This window comes from Camellia sinensis, chromosome 13 (assembly GCF_055761805.1).
Source record: "Camellia sinensis isolate YWXY chromosome 13, ASM5576180v1, whole genome shotgun sequence".
Lineage (NCBI taxonomy): Eukaryota > Viridiplantae > Streptophyta > Magnoliopsida > Ericales > Theaceae > Camellia > Camellia sinensis.
The window spans coordinates 102,058,333-102,079,393 of record NC_138973.1 but is presented as its reverse complement, the minus strand read 5'-3'; the positions used below and the strand labels follow the sequence as shown (position 1 = coordinate 102,079,393).

Below are 21,061 nucleotides of genomic sequence, written 5' to 3'. Positions count from 1 at the left end.
ATGAGAAGTCTGATAGTTAATACAATAATGAGTCAATTATAAACACCATCACTATATGACAATTCAATACCATGAATTTATGCCACTCATAGTTTTAATCCACATATAATAGTTGATACATTGTGGGACAATGACCCTGATATATGGACAACTCAACCAACATGTATGTTACACTCTCAAGCTTTCAATGATAATAATGCAAGTCTTACTAAATAGAAAGAGTTACAAACTCTTGAAATACACATATTAATACAAGTAACCACCGTCTATCATAAATTAAATAAATTATTATATAAAATATTTAATATTAAAATAACTTGTGCAATATGCACCAACATTTTCATCTACACCTTCTTTGAGATAGACATTTTTTTTTCTTTTTTATGTTATTTTCTTTTTTACATTAGAGGTAGAAGAGTTGAAACCGTCACCTCAGGCACACAAGTTCTAACCATTGGGCTAAGCCACTAATTTTTCCAAAATTTTCTTATTGAGAAAATGATTAACTTTCTCCCTCCTTTTTATCTAGACCTTTCATTTTTTAATGGACCACAGGATTTCTTTACCATCACATTGAAGTTGCAATCCTAAATTCAACGAATTCCGAATCCCTAACACAATCCCCACATGATTTCATCTTCTCATTTGTCCATTAATGAAAGGAAACAATTCGAGTGTTGGAAACCCTACTAAGGTCACTCCCTAGGGGCCTCTCAAGTACTGTCCCCCTACATTTTAGTGATGTGTCAATGAACCTACCAAAATCTGTGGCAATGGATTTGAGTTTGCACACCTATGGTCCCAACAAAATACTGATGCTCCAATTGGAAAACGTGGTAGCAGAGTTGAGGTACAGCTCACATTTACTAGTACAAACTCACTTGGCTAATATGGAAGAAATATCGAGGTACAAGTATATGGCTCACACTATTTATTGTGAGGAGTCCATCTCTTAATTAAAATGATAGTCCTTCAATCTCAGACCTCTTATTCATCATCACAAAATGCAAGTATATATGAGGACCCATTTGGATTAAGACCTCATTTGGGTACATGATTTTGCACCAACAAAGGTATCGGAAGAGATCCTTTGAAGTTTGTTCGAGATAGGGTTTGTTTGGTATAATTTTTCCCAAGTTAAAATTTGATAATCAAGAAGTAGAAACTAAAACTATTCCTCCTTAACATTCAAAGTGACTCTTTGATACAACGTATAGACGCCCCCTTATAATTTATTAATTTTATGGGCAAATTATACTAGTGGTTTATACATTTTGCCTCTTGTGTCATTTTGGTCTCTACACTTTTAATTGGCTCAAATTTGACTCATAATTTTAGATTTTGTGTCAATTTGGTCCTATTGATAATGCTAGTAGTATTTTTGATGAAAAATATCACTGAATTGGTTGAAATTGACTCACCAAATTTGATAAGTTTATAATTTTATCCTTAAAAATATGACGAGTTATAATCAATTAGAATGAATTGAGACGTCATAAATTCATAATCAAAATCGAGCCAATTGAAGTTACAATGACAAAAATGCACAAAGAGTGCAGGGACTACCGTTGTAATTTTTCCTAATTTTTTAAAATGTATTTTCAGTGTATGTATCAGAGTATTTAATACAACTTTTGCTTATAGATTGTAAGACACTTTTAACTTAAACAAATTGGAAAAAAAAAAATTGATTATCAACAAGCTAAAGAAGGGTATTTTGAACTTTCACTTTCTAACTATTAACTGTCAACTTGAGAAAAGTAGGCCCAAAATAAGCGTTTCTACCTATTACATTTCCCAAAACTGTCCAACTTAAATGAGAAAATTATTTTGACTAGATAAAAGAAATGAAATTTTGTGTCACTTTTTACGAGACAATAGGACAAGCATTTGAGTGGTATGAAGTAATGAACCAAGATAATCAAATAAGTTCTCTATACGTTGTCATAATCTTCTCAATACAACTATAAAACAAACCAAATCATGTCTCTTGAAAAACCATTAAAAATTTATTTGAAATTGACTTTTTAAGTAAACAAATCAAACTTTAATATATTTTGAAATTTAATAAATTTCTGACGTGACAAACTTATAAAATCATAAATTATATAAAGAATCAAGCTACTTGAATTAGATTTGAAAAATAAATAATTTACACATAAATACATTTTTTAAACTTAATTTTCAAACAAAATTTTAGAATATAGCTTCAATTAAAAACGAGGTGGCATGTCATGGTACAACGTAGCATAGTATTAGATATCATGTTGCTTGGATTAGTCTTGTAATTTGGTTTAGAGTGGTAACACTTGCATCAATTGTGACTTAAGGATTGAGACCCTTTGGAATTGCAATTTGCACACCAGGCATGATGGACCAACCCTGATCATTTTTTTATTTTATACTTATTTTTGATAAAGGTGAATGTGAATGTGAATTTCTTTTTTTTTCTCATTTTCTTTTTATTTTTGGTTAAAGGAAAACCAATGCAAGTACTAATCTGGCAATAAGGCCCATAACCATTAATAGTAAAACCCTAGTGGCCATCCCCACTTTGGTAAGGACCTCCTTTGCTTGTACCCCTTCTCTCTATTTATTGACTTCAATATATAAGATATATATATATACATATATTTTGTTGGGTAAATGAGATAAAAATATAGAATATAAAATTGTAAGAGTATGACTTTGCTCTAATTAGTTTTATCTATTAAACTGTCCAATTGCCTTGTTGTGGGCCATCTAAACTCATCTAGATGATCAAAACCATTCATCTTGATTGAATATCGACACTCACATGATTGTATCACCTTTGTCTTAAAAACAAATGGACAATTTATTCTAAAAAATGTCTATTTTTTTAAAAAGAAATGTCAAGCTATATTCAATATTAAAGTTGTGTTTGGATAATTGATTTATGAAGGAATTTTACCAACAAAAATGAAAACGATAGGAAAACAAGAAATAAATTTTGTCGCTTCACTTCATTATCTTATTATCTTTTTCTTTACTTCACTACAAGAAAAGGGGGATTTTGTGGCGTTTTTTTAACGACGTTTCTATAAACGTCACTATTATTATTATTTAACGGCGTTTTATAAACGCTGCATATTCTATTAAACAAAACGATACCGTTTTATAATGGGAGGCGTTTAAAAACGCCTCCGAATGTGGTGACCCACACGCGCGCCTTTCTGTGAAAACCTTATTTTGAATCAGAGCCTACATGCGCACAGATCTCTCTCTCTCAACTATTCGATTCACCTCTTCGTTTGCTAAGTTATTCCAAATAAAAGTCATACCGTAATCGATTAATCTGCAAGATTCAGATCGAAGCCCGGATCTGAACAAAACCTGATTCAGATCTCTCTCTCTCAACCCTCTCCATCGAACCCGAAGTTCTCTCGATTTCAAAGCTCAGATTCGTTCGGCGATTTCGAAGTTCTCTCAGATTCGTTCGGCGATTTCAAAGTTCTCTCAGATTCGTTCGGTGATTTCGAAGTTCTCTCAGATTCGTTCGGTGATTTCGAAGTTCTCTCAGATTCGTTCGGTGATTCAATCTCAGATTCGTTCGGCGATTTCGAAGTTCTCTCGATTTCAAAGCTCGGTGATTCAATCTCAGATTCGTTCAGCGAGGAAAGTGAGCACCATCATCTACCAAGGTGAGCACCATCGCTTCAGATTCGCTTGTTTTTTTTCCCTAAATTAGCATGTTGAATTTTCCTAGCATGTTGAATTTTAATCTCTGTTTTTTTATTACCCTAAATTAGCATCAGTTTGGATTGATCAATCAGTGTAGCTTAGATATTTAGGTAGAATATCTGGTTACATTATTATTATTATTATTTTGAATTCTAAAATATAGAACAGTTCATTATATCTTGGAGATACTTTGATGTTTTGTTTATTATCTCCTAGGGAAATCACTGTTACAATTTACATGACTGCTTTTTTTCTTAATAGTTCTAAGCTGAAACAAATCATGTGTTTGGCTCATCACTAGTCCATTCCATGCATTTAATTTTTTATATTCAGTGAATTGATGATTGAGACATAGTTATAAGATTAGTTGTACATAATTATTCATTTCAACCATCTCATTGCTGATCAGTAGATCATTTTATGGACTTTCCTCTTAATTCCAGAAAATTTTAAAATAAAATGAATTTAGGAGGTATTTGGCTTTGAGTTTGGAACTTTACGGCCAATGAACTATGAACAAATTGCAGAGTTGCTCAATGGTATTGCTGAGAGGTTTGATTGGGATAAAATAATGGGGCGTGACAACATTATTGGACTCAAACAGGTAGACTTCTCTTCCATAACGTTTTCAAAATGCAAAAACTTCTTCTCTAAATCCATGGTAACTGGTTAGTTTTGAACCCTTTTCCAGTTTATACATTGCTTTGTTATGGATGGTGATGCTCGAGATTTTTATGCTTTTGGCACCATTAAATGATATAAATGTTAATTTTTTAAATTTTTTTTTGTTTTTTTACAAAATATCAGTTTTTCAAACAACCAGCTGAAGAAAAACAGTTATTGTGTCTGCCTAGCATTGTGGTGGTCTGAAAGTAGTCTTGATGGCATTCTAGTGGAAGTGGTAGTGTGATGGTGATGGTATCAGTGGTGATAGAACTAGAAATCTTATTGAAACTACAATTGGACAAGATTAACCTATAGCCGTGCATCCTGAATGAAAGTAAGTTTGGATTCACATGTTTAAAGCAAGGGCCTATGAATCTGCGTTTTATGTACACACATATCTGGGATTATATACTAGTTTGATCACCACTATGCTATGAAAATTCAACATTAGCTGGTTTCTTTGCTCTTCAAATCTTTCTACTTTTGGAGAGATTCAAAAATTGGGTTTTAAAAGAAAAGCATTTCACACCATTTCTCTCATCTTTTAATTATCCAAACAGGTAATTAGGGGCAAGAGATTTCTATTTATTTTCTTTTCTTTCCAAATCACCTAATCTAAGCGGGTGGCTAATGAAAATTTCCAAAATGTCCGTTAGACAATCATTGGGAGGGTTTGGGATTTAATCCTCTTCAAACCTTAAGAAGAACAATTTATTCTTTTGCTTAGATACACGTTACGAAGAATAAGTTGTCAAACACTTTTCAAATTAACAGTATATTCTAAAATCTTATTTTGTATTAGTCCCATAACTATTTATCATATTCACCAGAAGGCAAACTCGTGCAGAATCATTGGCAACCCATTTCAAGCAGCTCCTCCAGAGGCTGACTAACTTTGAGTTCTATGGATCCTTTTTTTAAATTTTTTTATTTTATTTAATATAATATATAAACAATTTACTTTACTTTCAAGTTTGAATCAAATAGTTCATTATATTTCTGGATTTGTTATTAATTCAATTTTTAACTTTGCCACAGGATAATATGGAGTACAGGTTCACGAGTGTATAAGAGATTCACCTTGCCCTCCTCAGTGATTATGGTACTTCTAAGTAAACTAAAGTTTCTTACCTCTTTTCCATTCATAATAACACTTCGTAGATGATGGCATACCCTGACATTTTTGCTTCTTTATAGATTTTTTTAATCTCATATAAAAGTTTTGGCTACATTACAGAACTGTGACAGTGTAATTATTAGCTGTCTGGGTTAATCTTTTCCCTTTCTAACATCTACATCTCTTTGTACTTTACGTCAAGTGTGTGGAGTCATTTTTCCAGTCCTTTCCTCTTCTTGTTCAGTTAAGCTTCCAAATTAACAGGAGAAAAAGTTGTAATACCGAATGGAATGACTGTTATGTTATTGCTGCAAACAAAATTGCTTTTGGGAGTTTGGTTATTTCAGTTTTGAAGACACCAAACAGTTTGGTTTTTGTATGGAAGAGTGAGATGTGTGATTACTTTTGTGAGTTTATCTCTTCACGATCTTATGGGTGATTTAATTCTAGTCAAGTCTGGGGCTGGGGTGCAGCAGTGCTTGTCTTTCAAAGATGCAGAGGTCTGTGACTTGAATTGGATGTATTTGTCGTAGAATGTAATTATACAGCATGTCTCTGTTAAAAAAACTTGCTTAATTATCCTCATCAATTTGTCTATCTTATATGTTATACTTGCTTTTAAATCATTGTTTGATTTTACCAAGTTCAATCATTTTCACAAATATTTTAATTCAAATTATAGGCATGCTGGTGTCATATGGGTGATATGTCTGAGGCATCACTTTGTGTTCTACAAAGTGATAGTTTGACAATCTATAAGACAACAGGTGAGTAGTTTGAAGAGGGCGGTTTTGATTACAAGAAAGCAATTGTTGATTCAATTGTTATCCTTATAAGAGACATCCCAGATGCCAAAGAAAATGGGCTACTTCACCTTTGTGAATTTTGCGATATCTCATAATTCACTATGTTTTCTTTATTCTGAGAAGAGGAATGGTTAACCATTTGTTTGCAGGTTCGTGATAGAAGAAGGCCCAACTGCTCCTGGTAAAAAGCCCCTGGTAAAAAGGCCCCTGGTAAAAAGCCAACTGGTTTAGGTGCTGCTCCAACTGCTCCCACGTCCACTGTTGATGCTTATGAAAAGCTTCTTTCCTCTATCCCAGAGTTCTCGAGCTTTGGGAAGCTTTTCAAGGTTTTTTACCAGACACTCCTTCCATTATATATACTGATTTTGACTATTGTTGATAATCTGCTGATTCAGGTTTTTTTTTCATATAAATTTTTGTTTCCTGTACCAGTCTTCGGCACCTGTGGAGCTTACAGAGGCTGAAACAGAATATGCAGTTAATGCTGTTCAGCACATTTTTGATAGGCATGTGGTGTTCCAGTACAACTGCACAAATTCAATTCCCGGGCAATTACTGGAAAATGTAATGACCATCTTAAAAAAAGTAGTAGTTCCTTTATTCTGAAATTATTTTGGGATAATCTCTCAATATTTTTGTGCTTACTGCCAGGTCACCGTTGTTGTGGATGCTTCTGACACCGAGAAATTTACTGAAGTGTCAACAAGGCCTCTAAGATCTCTTCCATATGATTCACCAGGACAAACATTTGTGGTATTTGAGAAACCAGAAGACATTCTTCACTTCAAACAACTCCTCAATGAAAATCCAAGCCTACTTCTAAAACTAACACCTCATGAAAACACACCACTTCATATCGCCACACAGTTTGGACACAAAAACATTGTTGCTGAGATTTACAATCGGCAGCAGTTCCTCCTTGCTCAGCCGAACTTGGACGGAGACACACCTCTACATGTCGCTGCGAGAGCTGGCCGCATCTCCATTGTTAGTTTTCTAGTCAACGAGCTGTTATCTTTGTCTTATGGAGACATCGAAAACAGAGGAAACAGAGAGACTGAGATTCTGAGGATGAGAAATAAGTGGGGCAACACAGTTTTGCATGAGGCTGTGAGGAACCATAATCTCAGAGTGGCTGAGTTTTTGATAAAGGTTGATCCTGAGCTGGCCTGTTTCGAGAACAACACGGGTGAATCCCCATTGTATCTGGCTGCTAGAGATGGAATGCTGGAAATTGTGAAGCGCATACTGATGGCAGCTTGTTATTCGGCTTATGGCGGGTCAGATGGCCAAACAGCTTTGCATGCTACCATCGTAGAGGGGAATTTTGGTAATTTTATACTTCTCTCATTTATTTTTTTTATGCATTTATTATAAAAACAAACAAGAATGCAGCTTGCCTCCAGTAAATGACTGGACCATCCAGTTTTTAGTTGTGGGCCTACTATAGAGCCTATTTTGATGATACATTTAATTGGTCTTTGAGGTATATGTTGATTGTTTATCAAAAATATCAAATCAATTTGATAATCGTAACTATATGATTTCATAAATAAACCCACATTTTACCGTTTCATTTTATATGTTATTTAGATGCCATGGAAGCCCTTGTTAGAGCGAAGCCAGAACTAATAAAAGAAGCTGATCATCATGGTAGAACCCCACTCTACTACGCAGCATCTATGGGAGACCACAGGACAGTTCAAAGATTACTTCAACTTCACACCGACATAGTATACATGTCCGATCAAGATGGGCTGTCACCACTTCATGTCGCGGCATACAGAGGCCATACCAACATAATCCAAGAGATCATCCAATGTTGCCCGGATTCTGGAGAACTACTAGATTTAAGAGGCCAAAACAGGAAAGAGAATGGTTTGCAGTGAGTTTCAAGCCAGAGAATTTCATTCCAGGTCTAGTCATTGGTTTCATTTTTGGGTTGTTCTTGGACTTATCAAAACCCATCAAAAACAATAATAATACTACTCCTAAGAAGGCGGCCAATCTCTTACTGGGAAAGCAGCAAAGACTGGTCTCAACTAACACTGATGAAGAGCTTAAAATGGTACTGTCTCTTATTGTACCGCCTCAGTTCTTTGTTCACTCTGCTTTTTATCTTTCTTCAAACATTATTGTTGTAGAACTCAATTAAATGTTGTAGAAAACATTGTTTGATTTTAATTGTTTTTGCTTTTGGGAGTTTTCTATCAATGAATTTGATTTAGAGGGTGATATGTGATAGGTGGGTTTGATCTTTGTACTTAGTATAAGGAGTTTGGTGTGATGTATTTGGAGATTTTGATCAATACTAAGCAGTTTGGTAGGAATTGTTGTTTTTTATTTTTAATTTTGTTTTCAAGCTTAGTTTATTTATTATTTTAATAAACAATAATTATTAGTTCTTAATAATTGTTTGCCAGGTTTTTTTTTTGTTCAACCATATAAAATTAACACAATCTAAAAATTAAAAAAAAGGCTATGGTGGCGTTTAAAAAACGTCACTATATCCCATCCCAACGGCTAGATTTTAAAATGAATAAATGTCTATGACGGCGTTTTCAAAAACGTCGCTAAATGTCAGAGTGACGTCACAGTACAGTTAGGGTAGGACATTTGGCGGCGTTTTTGAAAACGCCGCCTATACTAATATAACGACGTTTTTTAAACGCCATAAAGTTATAGCGACGGCCGCGTCCTCGACGTTTGGTACTAAACGCCACAAAAAAAATTAACGACGTTTTTAATACTTTTAGCGGCGTTTTTTAAACGCCGCTAAAAGTGAATTTTCCAGCAGTGCTTTTTTCTCCGTAAAAACTTTCATAAATCTATAATCCAAACACACCTAAATATTTAAGTAATATTTTCATTTACTCTTTGTTGATGTAAATGAAATTAAAAATCTTAGAATATATAATAGTATATTCATTCTAGGAAATCATCTCGATTTCATAAACTTTGTACGTAGGTAAAGCAAAACTATATATTTTTTATTGAACTACTTATGAAGGTCCAATTTCTGCTGTTATATTGCGGAGGCCTAACCAATTAAAGCTTCATGCGGTATAATTTATGAAGCATGCACTGCTGGAAATCGGGCTTTTAGCGGCGTTTTAAAAACGCCGCGATATCTATAAAAAACGCCGTTAATTCATTTTGTGGCGTTTATTACCAAACGTCGAAGCTGCGGCCGTCGCTGTAGCTTTGCGACGTTTTAAAAACGTCGTGATATTAGTATAAGAGGCGTTTAAAAAACGCCGCAAAATATCCCACCATACACACGCTGACGTCACAAACGATATTTAGCGACGTTTTTGAAACGCCGTTGTATCTGTGTAAAAAATATGCCCGTTACTGTTGAGGGTTTAGAAGGCGTTTATAGAAACGCCGTCATATTTTTTTTTTTTTTTTTTAATTTTTTTTTGGGGTGAGATTGTGCTAATTTTATTTGATTAAATTAAAAAGAATACCTGTAAGAAATATTGAATTTGGTTTCTCATTCAATTAATAAAAAAATACTTGTAATAAAACTAACATACAAAATATTAACTCCCATTCAAATACCTGTAATAAAACTGACAGATAAAATAATAACTCCCATTCAAATAACAAATAAAGCATTAATTCAGTTTCTCATTCAATTAATATCCAATCACCATTACCCACAAAATAACATATCCAAATCCAAAAATTATGTTTTAACATTGTCCATGTAGCTTTTGCCAGAAGGAAACAAACTGGGAGTGATTCCAGCTCTATGAAACATACTGGGTTGTCTCCTGTCCTTGAGTGATTCCAGCTCTATGAAACATACTGTCCATGTAGCTTTTCCCTATTGCCTGTTTGATAAAAGTGTCAAGTGAATCAATTGAATGTGCTCCAGATTAATATAAAAATGAATCAAATTTTATAGCCCCCATTATATTAACCCAAACATACGGCACCATCAAGTTTCATAGCAGTCTAACCATGGCAGTCATGAACAGTCTAGCACCTAAGCAGTCTAAAAATGATTCTCAAGTCTGAACACAAGGTTTCAAACTACATTTTCAACTAGCCAATCATCTTCTAACTCCAAAAATTAGGAAATTTTAGATAAGGTTTTCAAGTGAAGTCCAAAAAAAAAAAAAAAAACAGGTTGAAAGTCATATAGGGCTACACCCACCGTACCACGTTCTTGGATGAGCAACATACTGTCAACCCTTTCTGGTTGTGCGTACCACATAAATCCACGTTTTGGGTTGGATTTGGCTGGTAGTAGAGCTTTATATTGCATTCTTTTGGACTCTACAGAGCTATTCCACAGCCTCCAATAATATTGTAACGACTGAGGTTGTTTCGGAGAGAAATATATACCTATTTTAGTCTTCCTCAGTTGTTCTTCTTTCTCAGGATCAATATGACTTCCCAAGGACTTTATTGACTCCCTCCAGCGACTCCTTGTCATCTTTATGCTGGCTCTGTAGAAAACTTCACTCAAAAAGGGGGGATCAAGGCAATGCTCTCACCATCTGAAACACAATAAAAACCAAGATGTAATAATTGTAATTTAAGAATTTAGATTGACATTTTGAAATTAACTAGTAGAAAAGTAACAGTTAAATTAACAAAACTGTAGCAACTAGCCTAAAATGCTTTATTCCATGAATATTTGGACAGAGATGGTTGTCTAAGATTTATCAGAATCCCATATATAGACAGAAACTCATGAAAGAATGTGGCCAATTAAAGGAGAAATTGGTTGAAAGAGAGAAGGAATTATTTTCCCTCTCTAGTGCAGCACATCAGGTTAATGAGAGTAAAGTACCGACTCAGATAAAGGAATTAGAACGCAAAGTTTCTAGCTTGAAACTTGAGAACAAAAACTTGTGCACCCGAAAGAGAGAACTTGAAGAGAAAGTCAAAGGTCGAGCCAAGGAAGCTAAACAACTAGGAGAGGAAAATTCAGGACTGCGATCCCGTATTTTAGAACTTGAAATGACATCCAAAGAGAAAGAACATACACTTTCTGCTCTTCGAAGGAAACTTGAGGAAAATGAGAGTAACTCAATGTCTAAGATTGAGGATTTGATGGCACGCACCAACAATTTGCAATTGGAAGTGGACACTATGCGAACTCAAAAAGGCGAATTGGAAGAACAAGTGTTGTTCAAGAGCAATGAAGCATCGGTTGAAGTCAAGGGCGTACTGGATCAGATTAATGTTTTACAACAGGAGCTGCATTCCCTAACCAGCCAGAAAAGTGAATCAGAATCGTCTGTAGAGAAAGTAACGCAAGAAATATCACATTTCCTCATTCAGATAGAAAATTTGAAAAAGAAGTTAGAAAGCAAGACAATGGACTTACAGAGAATGCTAGAAGAGAAAGTGGGTTTAGAGAGACAAGTGAAGGACCTGGAGCTAGAAGCGGGTTCTCTACGCAGCAAGCAAAGTGAGTTGGAAGAACAGATGAGAAGTAAAAATTATGAGGCTGATCCGTTGAGAGAAGAAAAAGAAGGGTTACATGTTAGAATCTATCAGTTGGAGAAATCATTAAAGGAGAGGATTGATGAACTCTCTGCTCTCCAAATGAAGTTTGAGAATTTTGGGAATGATTCATCTTCTCAGATTAAGGCCTTAGTAGCAGAGTTGGATTCATTACGGGGTGAGAAAACCCAACTGGAGTTGAAGATTGAAAGAGAGAAACAAGGCTTAATGGAGAGATTGACTTGGATGGAGAAACAGAACATTGAATTGACAAGCAAGACCACGGAACATCAAACAACTATGAAAGGCCAAGAAGCTATTATCAACAAGTTGAACGATGAGCACAAACAAGTTAGAGATCGGTATCTTGAGTCCATGCTGAACCTGCAAATTGCAGAGAGAAAGATTGAAGAGACTGCAGAAGAATTTCGCAAGAAATTTGAAGATAGTCTCCGTATCTTGAGCAGGAGGATCCGTGTTGCAGAACAGTTACACGTGGAGAACAAAGATGTGTACAGAAAGACGAAAGAGACATACGAGAAACAACAAACGGACCTCAAAGAAAGGGTTGCAACTTCTGCAATCGCGGTCAAGAAAATGAAGGAAATTTCGCTGACGGCAAATGATATCTTGACTGGTTTAGATGTGGTGGCACTGAAATTCGAGGAGTGTAGTGGGAACTTCTTGAATCGAATTTCCCAGACTTCTTGTGAAGTCTTGTTTGCGAAGGATTGGGTGAGAAGGAAAAACAATGCGATAAAGCACGTTCAGGAAGACGTGGATTGTCTGCTTTCACAGCTGGATACGAAGGAAGCAGAGATATTGGGACTGAGAGAGAAGGTTTGGAAGTTGGAGAATACAGTGAGAGAATTGAAGAAGATGGTGAAAGAGAAAGAGGAAGGAATGTTGGGTATGAAGGAGGAGAAGAGAGAGGCTATAAGACAGTTATGTGTGTGGATTGATTATCATCGGAGCCGAAGTGATTATCTCAAGAAAATTCTCTCTGATATGATTGCTGTTAGAAGCCAGAGGACACCATAGAACATTTTCTCGATTGTTTTCCATTCAATTTTTGCAGCTGCAGCTCATGCTGCTGCTACTAATAGCTGTTTCACTAATGCTGCTGCCTTACAAATCAAATGAACATAAACCACGAACTAGTGATATTAGTACGTTTACCTTGTTAGTTCTTCTTTTTCTTCTTATTCTTCTTCTCTTTCTTTGAAAGGTGAACCTATATTTAATAAGAGCAAGTATTGTAATTAATAAGACATGTTATTTGTCAAAAAAGCTTTGATTAAATGATTGCTCACCTCTTGGGATGAAAATGCATGAGATTGTTGTTGATGTGACATTGGTCGAACAGTGGGATGACTACTAAGTGAATCCACAACCTATCATTCAATAAGAGACTTAAGTTGTATATTAACTCTAGGCAATTTAAAGTAATAACTAGTAAGAATAATTAAAATACCTGCTGCCTATGTAATGGGTTTGATGGTGCAACAACTGGATCAACGGGCACGCCTGCAGCTTGCAATTGAGATTCCAAAAACTGAATTCGTGACTGAAAATCTGTGCGTATAGCCTGAATTTGTTTCTCCATTACTTCATTCATCTTCGACTCAAACTGCATTTGATACCGATGAAGTTGCTCTTGAACTTGTTCCTGAACTTGAGTTTGGAAGAGACGATTCTGCTCTTGTGACCGCCTATATCCACCTCCAAAAACATCAGTGGGTGACGGTCCCAATCCAAACGTCCGAACACGGCCAGGCCGCTCTGGGCCCATAACTTGTGTGAAGATTTGCTCCTGTAATGCTGCAGGGTCAGTAGAAGATCCCTCCATGTGCTCTGCTAACTCATTCATTTGAGTCTGCAAGTTTGAATTCAATAATTAGCCTCCAATATAAATATAAATCATATTAAAAGTCCAAAGATAAAGTAGTATCACATACCATAACCTCATTAACTGAATCACTATTTGACATCCCATCTTTCATGTATGCGGCCATCCACACCTGTGACCGACTAGCAGGAACCCCATTATTCTTTTTTGTCTCCTATAAATGAAAGGCAACCAAAATCTTAAGATAAATAAGAAAATTAAATAATTAAGCAATTAAATATGTGAACAAGTTAAGTAAATAAAATAAACAAATAAGCAAATTAACTCATTGAACACTAAACACTTGGGTAGTCAATTACTATTTGACCATTGTTACTGTGACTATTCCATTCATTTCTTACTTGTCTAAACTTATTGATGAGCAAGGAAATACTGTTGTCTATTTGCTGTATGCTCATGCTAGAATATGTTCTATCATCAGGAAATCTGGTAAAAACATAGAGGAATTGAGAAAGGCAAGATGCTAAAGTAACTAAAATAGCAAATAAAAAATACATTGGTTAATTAAAACATATCTAAGGCACATAATAGAACTTGAACCTTAAGAGGGTCTAAACAAAAGTGTCCAGTGTTACTAAATCCCCAAATAGAACTTGAACCTTAAGAGGGTCTAAACAAAAGGGGCAGATACTCAATTGCTGCATTCTCATGTCTCAATTACAATAATTCAACACGCGAAATATTATATTTAAAGAATCTAATACCTCAGATAAATTGTTTAGTTGACCAATTAGAATTGAGAGTTAGTATGCAAGCTAACTGTCATCTGATAAAACTTTGACTCAATCCAAACACACTTATCAAGCAAGCGTATGTGAAAGAAGCACTAGGTTAACTCAAATTTACATCATCAAATTAGATACAAAGTCCATTTACAAGTACAAAATTCCCCATCATCTATATACACCAATAAGTGTGGAAGGCACTATCTTAACTCAAATTTACATTATCAAATTACATACAAATTCGAGACATAGATAATCAAAGGTAATATATTTTAAACTATAAGCTTGTTCTTACTGTGTGTTGGATTGGCTAAAAAACCCCTAATTGTTGTGAGTATTGCTTCGAAACATAGATAATCAAAGGTAAAATTCGAGGAATCCTACATGCATATAGGAGAGAAACAGTCCTACATGTATATAGGAGAGAAGCAGTGTTCCTGGTCCATGTATAACAATTTTCATTTTGCTGAGATAGTAGCATTTTTCTGTGCAAACTGCAAACAGCAGTGCTGTCTGGGATTTGGGGACCATTTTATTAGAGTCTATTAGTAGTGCATGTACCTAAAAATAAATCACAACTTTTTCAAACTTATGCTAATCAGGTGGATGCTTCCTCCTTCAGGTACCCTCAAGATGAACATTGATGGATGCTACAGAATTGCCAAACCTGGAGGCTTTGGAGGACTGATTAGAGATGAAAAGGGAGCATGGATTTGTGGCTTCTATGGCAGACTAGAAAACTGTACCAGCCTTGAGACAGAGGAAAATAAACATTTCTTATTCTATGGATCATAAGAGTGAAAATAATTTCAAATGAACATTTCTTATTCTATGGATCATAAGAGTGAAAATAATTTCAAATAATTTTTTCTTAAAAGAACTTAGTAAAATGAACATTTCTTATTCTATGGATCAGAAGAGTGAAAATAATTTCAAATCATATTGACTAGTCTGAAATAGTATGTAATGGAAATAATTATTTTATGATGCAGGTGCTTGGAAAATGAAACAATAGGGATGATGATGACAAGTCAACTGAAATTTATTTAAGATGTTATAAAAAATTAACAAACTTTGAGACAGTGTAAGCAAACTTTGAGAGAATAATTATACCTCCAGTCGAACTACTGAGAAAGGCTTTCGGCCTGTTCTATGATGCAATGTCTTCTTCTTCCGGATTTTTCTATTCTTCTTGCTTGATTTCTGTCAAATATGAAATTTATTTAAGATGTTATAAAAAATTATCATATATAAGCATTTTTTCACATAAATAAAATTTTACCGATGCACTCTGAGTGCCCCAATAGTAGACCAAAGCCCGCCACTGATCCTCATGTACTCTATCTGGTCGATGAGCCAACCTTTCTGCATCATTCTTGAAGGGTTTGTATCCTATTGTTTTCACTCGACTTTTCCAATCTCTCCATTTCTTTCCAAATGAAGCCATTATTGTTCTCTTCATGGATTCATCTGCATCCGTATGAGCCTGCATCACAATTATAGACACTTGTAATATGCAATGTCAACTACACTTGTAATATGCATTTCATATGGAATACAATTGTAACTTATTTCATATTAAATATCCATATATACCTTTATCTCCCTCCATATGTTATCTTTGTTTTGTTTTGGAACAATGCCAAGTCATAAAAGTGAGTGGTGCAAGACTCCCATCTCGTGCCAAAACGCCCAAATGTGAAGCAAGGGATGTGTGTCCTTCAACTACTTGATTCAACTCATTTGGAACAACTTTTAAAATGCCATCTTCACTAGTACCCCATTGACCATGCACATATGTGGGACCCCTTGTCTGCTTTTGTGTGGCTTGACTTGAGCTAGGACCTACAAAATAATAGTAGTAAGCTTCAAATTTCAATTGAATATCTGAATTATGCTTTTAATTTCAATAAATTTCAACATATCATACCATGGGGTGTTAAAATTCTGCTATCCTTGCTTCTATACCACACATTATGCTTTTAATTATCCAAACTCAATTTTTTTAAAAATAACCATGCATTATGTATGATAGATAGGACTACAAATCTAACTCAAAAACACCATAAGAAAATATCAAGCAAAGTTGATACATACCAGCTGAAACAGAGCCATGTGATGTACTACCGCTACGTGATGTGGTAGGAAGACTGCCTGGTGGATGCCATGATGCCGGTGGATCGGGTATGACTTTCATCTTGAGTGTGGTCTGAGTCTCATCTGAACTAGAACTACTAGAGCTTGATTGCTCACTTTCACTAGAAGAATGGTCGAAGCTAGAACTCATAGATAATATCTATAAAAAAACTACAAACATAAGAGTGAGGACATGATAATCTATAAATATCGACTGCATTCAAAACAAAATAAGAGTACATGAAAGGTAAAAATGGCCATTTAAAGAAAGGTACAAAGGTACAAAAGCAAAGATTTTATTAATATGAATATCCATACAGAAAACACACATGTAAAAGTGAATATGCGGCCAATTACAATATCAGATCAATTCTTCGTCATCTTCAAATTGTGCCTCTGTCGATGCTTCAAGAGGTCCAATAGTTTCATCAACAGTTGTTCCATCAATACCTTTCCTAACCCAATCCATGTCCTCCTCACAAGTGAAGGAAGCTACATCTAACTCTTGATCACCAAATCTTTCTACTTCGTTGTGATGTAGTCCTTCATCAATAGTTGGTTGTTCTCCACACACCTCATACAAGTCTCTAGGTTTCATCTTGAGTACAACGTTCCAATCTTCATCAACAGAATCATTAACATAAAAGACTTGTTGTGCTTGAGATGCTAGGATGAATGGCTCATCACTGTCTTGTTTTTTCGCATATAACAAGTGATTGAAATTAACAAGTGTAAAACCAAAATCATCTTGCTTGAGTCCCTTATTGTTATCAATCCAGTTGCACATGAATAACATGTATCTATGGTCGTGTGAGTAATACAATTCAATAATATCTGTCACATATCCATAGTACGCTACATCACCTTCCACTGGATTAATGTCTTTCGCACTTGCATAGCTAGAAGTCTTTGCCTTCACCATAACCCCACTATTCTGAGTTTTTCTTCTCAACTCACAACTCTTAGTATGATACCTAGTACCATTAATTATATACCCATTAAATCTGGTGGCCTTTTGGCTGGGTCCCAAAGCCAAAATTTTAATCTCTTCTGACAACGCTACATTTTCAGTAGCTAATAGCTCAGCAACCTATTTTTCAAAAAAAGTTATCAATATTAAACATTAATTAACAACTTCAAAAATATAGAAGCACATGGATTGCAAAAATATAGAAGACTTGTGCTTAACATGCACTTACATGAGAATTGAACCATTTGGGAAACTCATCATTGTGACGACGATCCACATCATAATCTCTAAGACGACGATGCGACCGCTTAATAAATTCACGATGTTCCCTACACAATTAAACTACTTGTAAAATGCACGATAATTATAGTTGGTATAAATAAATTCACAATGAGACAAAGGTTGCATCTATCTTACTCTCGATATGGGACAACCGCAGCAATGTTAAATAACATATACCGATGAGCCTGTACCCATGTTGTGTTATCAAGAACAAACCCTTTTCCTTTTCCTAAAGCCCGCCCCATTAATATCTCAGGATTGTCACTAACATCGCAATTCCTTAATGGTCGATGCAATTTCGACTCAACATCATGCAAGTACCTTGAGCAAAATGTCATACATTCTTCGACCAAGTATCCCTGTGCAATTGAACCTTCAGGATGACTTCGATTACGCATGTATGATTTCAGCGTCATAAGGTACCTATAAACAAAAAGATGCATACATGACTTCCAAGTATAAACAATCAAATATATACAAAATGGACATTGGAGTAGATTACACACCTTTCTATAAAGTACATCCATCGATATTGCACTGGACCGGCAATCTTCGCTTCCTCTGCTAGGTGAATGGGTAAGTGCTCCATTATATCGAAAAATGATGGAGGAAAAATTCTCTCAAGATGGCAAAGTGTAAGAGCGATTTGGGACTGAAGACGATTTAGACCATCCACCTCTAGGGTTTTCAAACACAAATGCCTGAAGAAATTGCTTAACTCAATTAATGGTTCAACCACTTTCTTCGGTAACAAATTTCTCACTGCTATTGGAAGTATTTGTTGCATGAGTATATGGTTATCATGACTTTTCAGTCCAGATATGCTCCGCTGTTTGAGGTTAACCCGACGAGAAATATTGGATGCGTAACCATCTGGAACTTTGATATTCTTTAGAAGTGTGCAGAATAGACTTTTCTCTCTATTGTTCATGGCAAAACATGCAGGAGGCAAATAATACTTGTTCCCAACCCTTTTCTGAGGATGTAGTGCCTTCCGAATTCCCATATCTTGCAAATCTCGACGAGTATTTAAATTGTCCTTCCCTTTCCCATCAACATTTAATATCGTCCACAATACATTATCACACACGTTCTTTTCAATGTGCATCACATCAAGATTGTGGCGAATCAAATTATGCTCCCAATATGATAGCTCAAAGAAAATACTCTTCTTCTTCCAATTATGACCCGAGTCCTCATTTTCCTCATTTTCTTTCCCCTTTCTATTCCGTTTGCTAGATTGTTGACGCTTAGAATTCAATTTGAACTTAGGGCCTAGTTGTTGTAGCACATTAGCCCCTGATAACCGAGTTGGACATGATTCGAATTCACAAGTGCCATCAAAAGACGCACTAGCTTTCCGAAATTTGTGACCCCCATTCAACCAGCGACGATGCCCCATGTAACATAATTTCCTTCCGTTCTTCAAATATCGAGAACGAGTATGTGTGTTACAACAAGGACAAGCTAAAGCGCCTTTCGTGCTCCACCCAGACAAAATTGCATAGGCAGGAAAATCATTTATAGTCCACAATAACACAGCATGCATTCGGAACATCTGATTAGTTTCCGCATCATACGTGTCAACACCGTTTTCCCACAGTTCTTTCAATTCATCTACTACAAGGCGTAAGTAGACGTCAATATTATTTCCAGGTGAAGAAGGACCATCGATGAGCAATGTCATCATCATATGAGGCTGCTTCATGCACAACCATGGTGGCAAATTGTATGGCATTATAATAACTGGCCAACTGCTATGAGAGACATTCATTGCCTTGAATGGATTGAATCCATCCGCTGCTAAACCCAGTCTGACATTGCGAGGCTCACTCGCAAACTTGGGATACAAATTATCAAAATTTTTCCAAACTGGAGAGTCAGCAGGATGTCTCATTTTGCCATCATCAATTCGGCCCTCTGCATGCCATCTCATTAACGAAGATGTTTTGGATGACATAAACAATCTTTGAAGCCTTGGAATCAATGGAAAGTATCTAACAATCTTATGCGGAATTCTTTGTTGCTTCTTCTTAACATCATTCTCCTCCCCCTCAAACTGTTTGTATCTAGGCATATGACACACTATGCAATCATCCATACCAGCTGTTTCCTTCCAATATAGTGAACAATCCCTTGGGCATGCATGTACCTTATGATAATCGAGGCCCAAGTCCCTAAGAAGTTTCCTAGTTGCATAAAATGACTTTGGCAAAGTTTCACCCTTTGGGAACGAATCCTTCAAAAGCTCGAGCAACATCGTGAAAGACTTGTCACTCCATCCACTAAGGCACTTGATGTGCAATAACCGAATAATAAATGAGAGCGTTGAAAACTTCTGACACTCAGGATATAACTCTTTTTCGGCCTCTTTCAATAAATTGAAGAATTTTTCGGTTTTCTCATCTGGACCTTGTTTAATACCAGAACTTGCTGCCTCGTGAATAAAGCTTGGTGGAGGAAGTCCAAATCCTTCGTATAGCATTTCATAAGTTTCATCACCATCGTTCGAATCAGTTTGCCCGACATTCACATTGTGTGGCACAGGCGATGACAAATTCTCCCCATGAAAAATCCAACTGGTGTAACTTGGAAGAAACCCGTTGATCATTAAATGTTCCCCTAACAGGCCTTTCTCCACCAATTTGACATTATGACACCGTTTACATGGGCATGTGACTTCATTCAACAACGGCTTATTTTCGCATGCAAATTTAATAAATTCCTTAACCCCTTGTATGTATTCCGGGTGCAACCTATGCTGATTTATCCAACTTTTATCCATCTGACTCTGTCTTACACTACAAATGTCACTGCCAAATCAACAAAGTTTAAAATTACGATTCCATTTTAATTAATCTCAACCTTAATTAAGTACCTTATAATGCATGCGACATGACATCATTCACCTCTAACTGGTCTCTAATATGTTGATTCATCCTACTTTCCCATTCAGGAATGCACAGTCTATATTGTAAAAAGTAGCTCATACCGCTCTGCTCATCTCTAACGAAATTTCGGCAGCATCTCCCCATGGTTCTCCAAATACACGACATAGACTAGGTGTACTGTTACACCTTGTCTAGTATGCACTCGGAGAACACAAGGAGTTGCTACACGAAATCTCTACGAGATGGACTATAAGCAGTAGAACTACTAATTACAATACAGACTTGTGCTCCTGAACTGTCCAACTGGACAATCCAAGAAGAGCTTCATCAAAGATGACTAGGTATCTCTAATGAAGATTCTTGGACGGGTCTAAGGCTATTTATGCATGCA

The 21,061-nt window shown here is 35.7% G+C and overlaps 3 protein-coding genes and 2 long non-coding RNA genes across 7 annotated transcripts; 3 read left to right on the top strand and 2 right to left on the bottom strand.

The window, feature by feature from the left end:
• Nucleotides 1–4,708: 4,708 nt before the first annotated feature.
• On the top strand, nt 4,709–6,839 carry LOC145806348 (uncharacterized). Its single transcript, XR_014349319.1, has 4 exons — nt 4,709–5,470; nt 6,168–6,252; nt 6,441–6,617; nt 6,724–6,839. It is a non-coding gene; the product is annotated as an uncharacterized LOC145806348 (long non-coding RNA).
• Nucleotides 6,840–6,935: 96 nt separating this feature from the next.
• LOC145806347 (uncharacterized) lies at nt 6,936–8,674 on the top strand. Its single transcript, XM_082903016.1, has 2 exons — nt 6,936–7,621; nt 7,885–8,674. The coding sequence occupies exons 1-2, from the start codon at nt 7,363–7,365 to the stop codon at nt 8,178–8,180; spliced, it is 555 nt and encodes a 184-aa protein (XP_082759142.1). The 5' UTR covers nt 6,936–7,362; the 3' UTR covers nt 8,181–8,674.
• Nucleotides 8,675–9,897: 1,223 nt separating this feature from the next.
• LOC145806344 (uncharacterized) lies at nt 9,898–20,684 on the bottom strand. Of its 3 annotated transcripts, none has more exons than XM_082903014.1 (9): nt 18,286–20,673; nt 17,915–18,202; nt 17,727–17,826; nt 13,716–13,820; nt 13,232–13,633; nt 13,071–13,151; nt 12,937–12,991; nt 10,462–10,802; nt 9,898–10,130 (listed from the first exon to the last, which is right to left on the bottom strand). In XM_082903014.1, exons 1-7 carry the CDS (start codon nt 20,562–20,564, stop codon nt 12,941–12,943), a joined length of 3,306 nt encoding a protein of 1,101 aa, XP_082759140.1. In that variant the 5' UTR covers nt 20,565–20,673; the 3' UTR covers nt 9,898–10,130; nt 10,462–10,802; nt 12,937–12,940. The 3 variants fall into 3 exon arrangements, with proteins under 3 accessions (XP_082759140.1, XP_082759139.1, XP_082759138.1); XM_082903013.1 differs by having other exon boundaries at nt 10,648–10,802; XM_082903012.1 differs by lacking the exons at nt 9,898–10,130; nt 10,462–10,802; nt 12,937–12,991; ... (1 more) ...; nt 13,232–13,633; nt 13,716–13,820 and adding an exon at nt 16,808–17,617 and having other exon boundaries at nt 18,286–20,684.
• LOC145806345 (uncharacterized) lies at nt 10,866–12,912 on the top strand. Its single transcript, XM_082903015.1, has one exon. It carries the CDS (start codon nt 10,999–11,001, stop codon nt 12,796–12,798), a length of 1,800 nt encoding a protein of 599 aa, XP_082759141.1. The 5' UTR covers nt 10,866–10,998; the 3' UTR covers nt 12,799–12,912.
• LOC145806346 (uncharacterized) lies at nt 15,504–15,722 on the bottom strand. Its single transcript, XR_014349318.1, has 2 exons — nt 15,674–15,722; nt 15,504–15,594 (listed from the first exon to the last, which is right to left on the bottom strand). It is a non-coding gene; the product is annotated as an uncharacterized LOC145806346 (long non-coding RNA).
• Nucleotides 20,685–21,061: the final 377 nt, after the last annotated feature.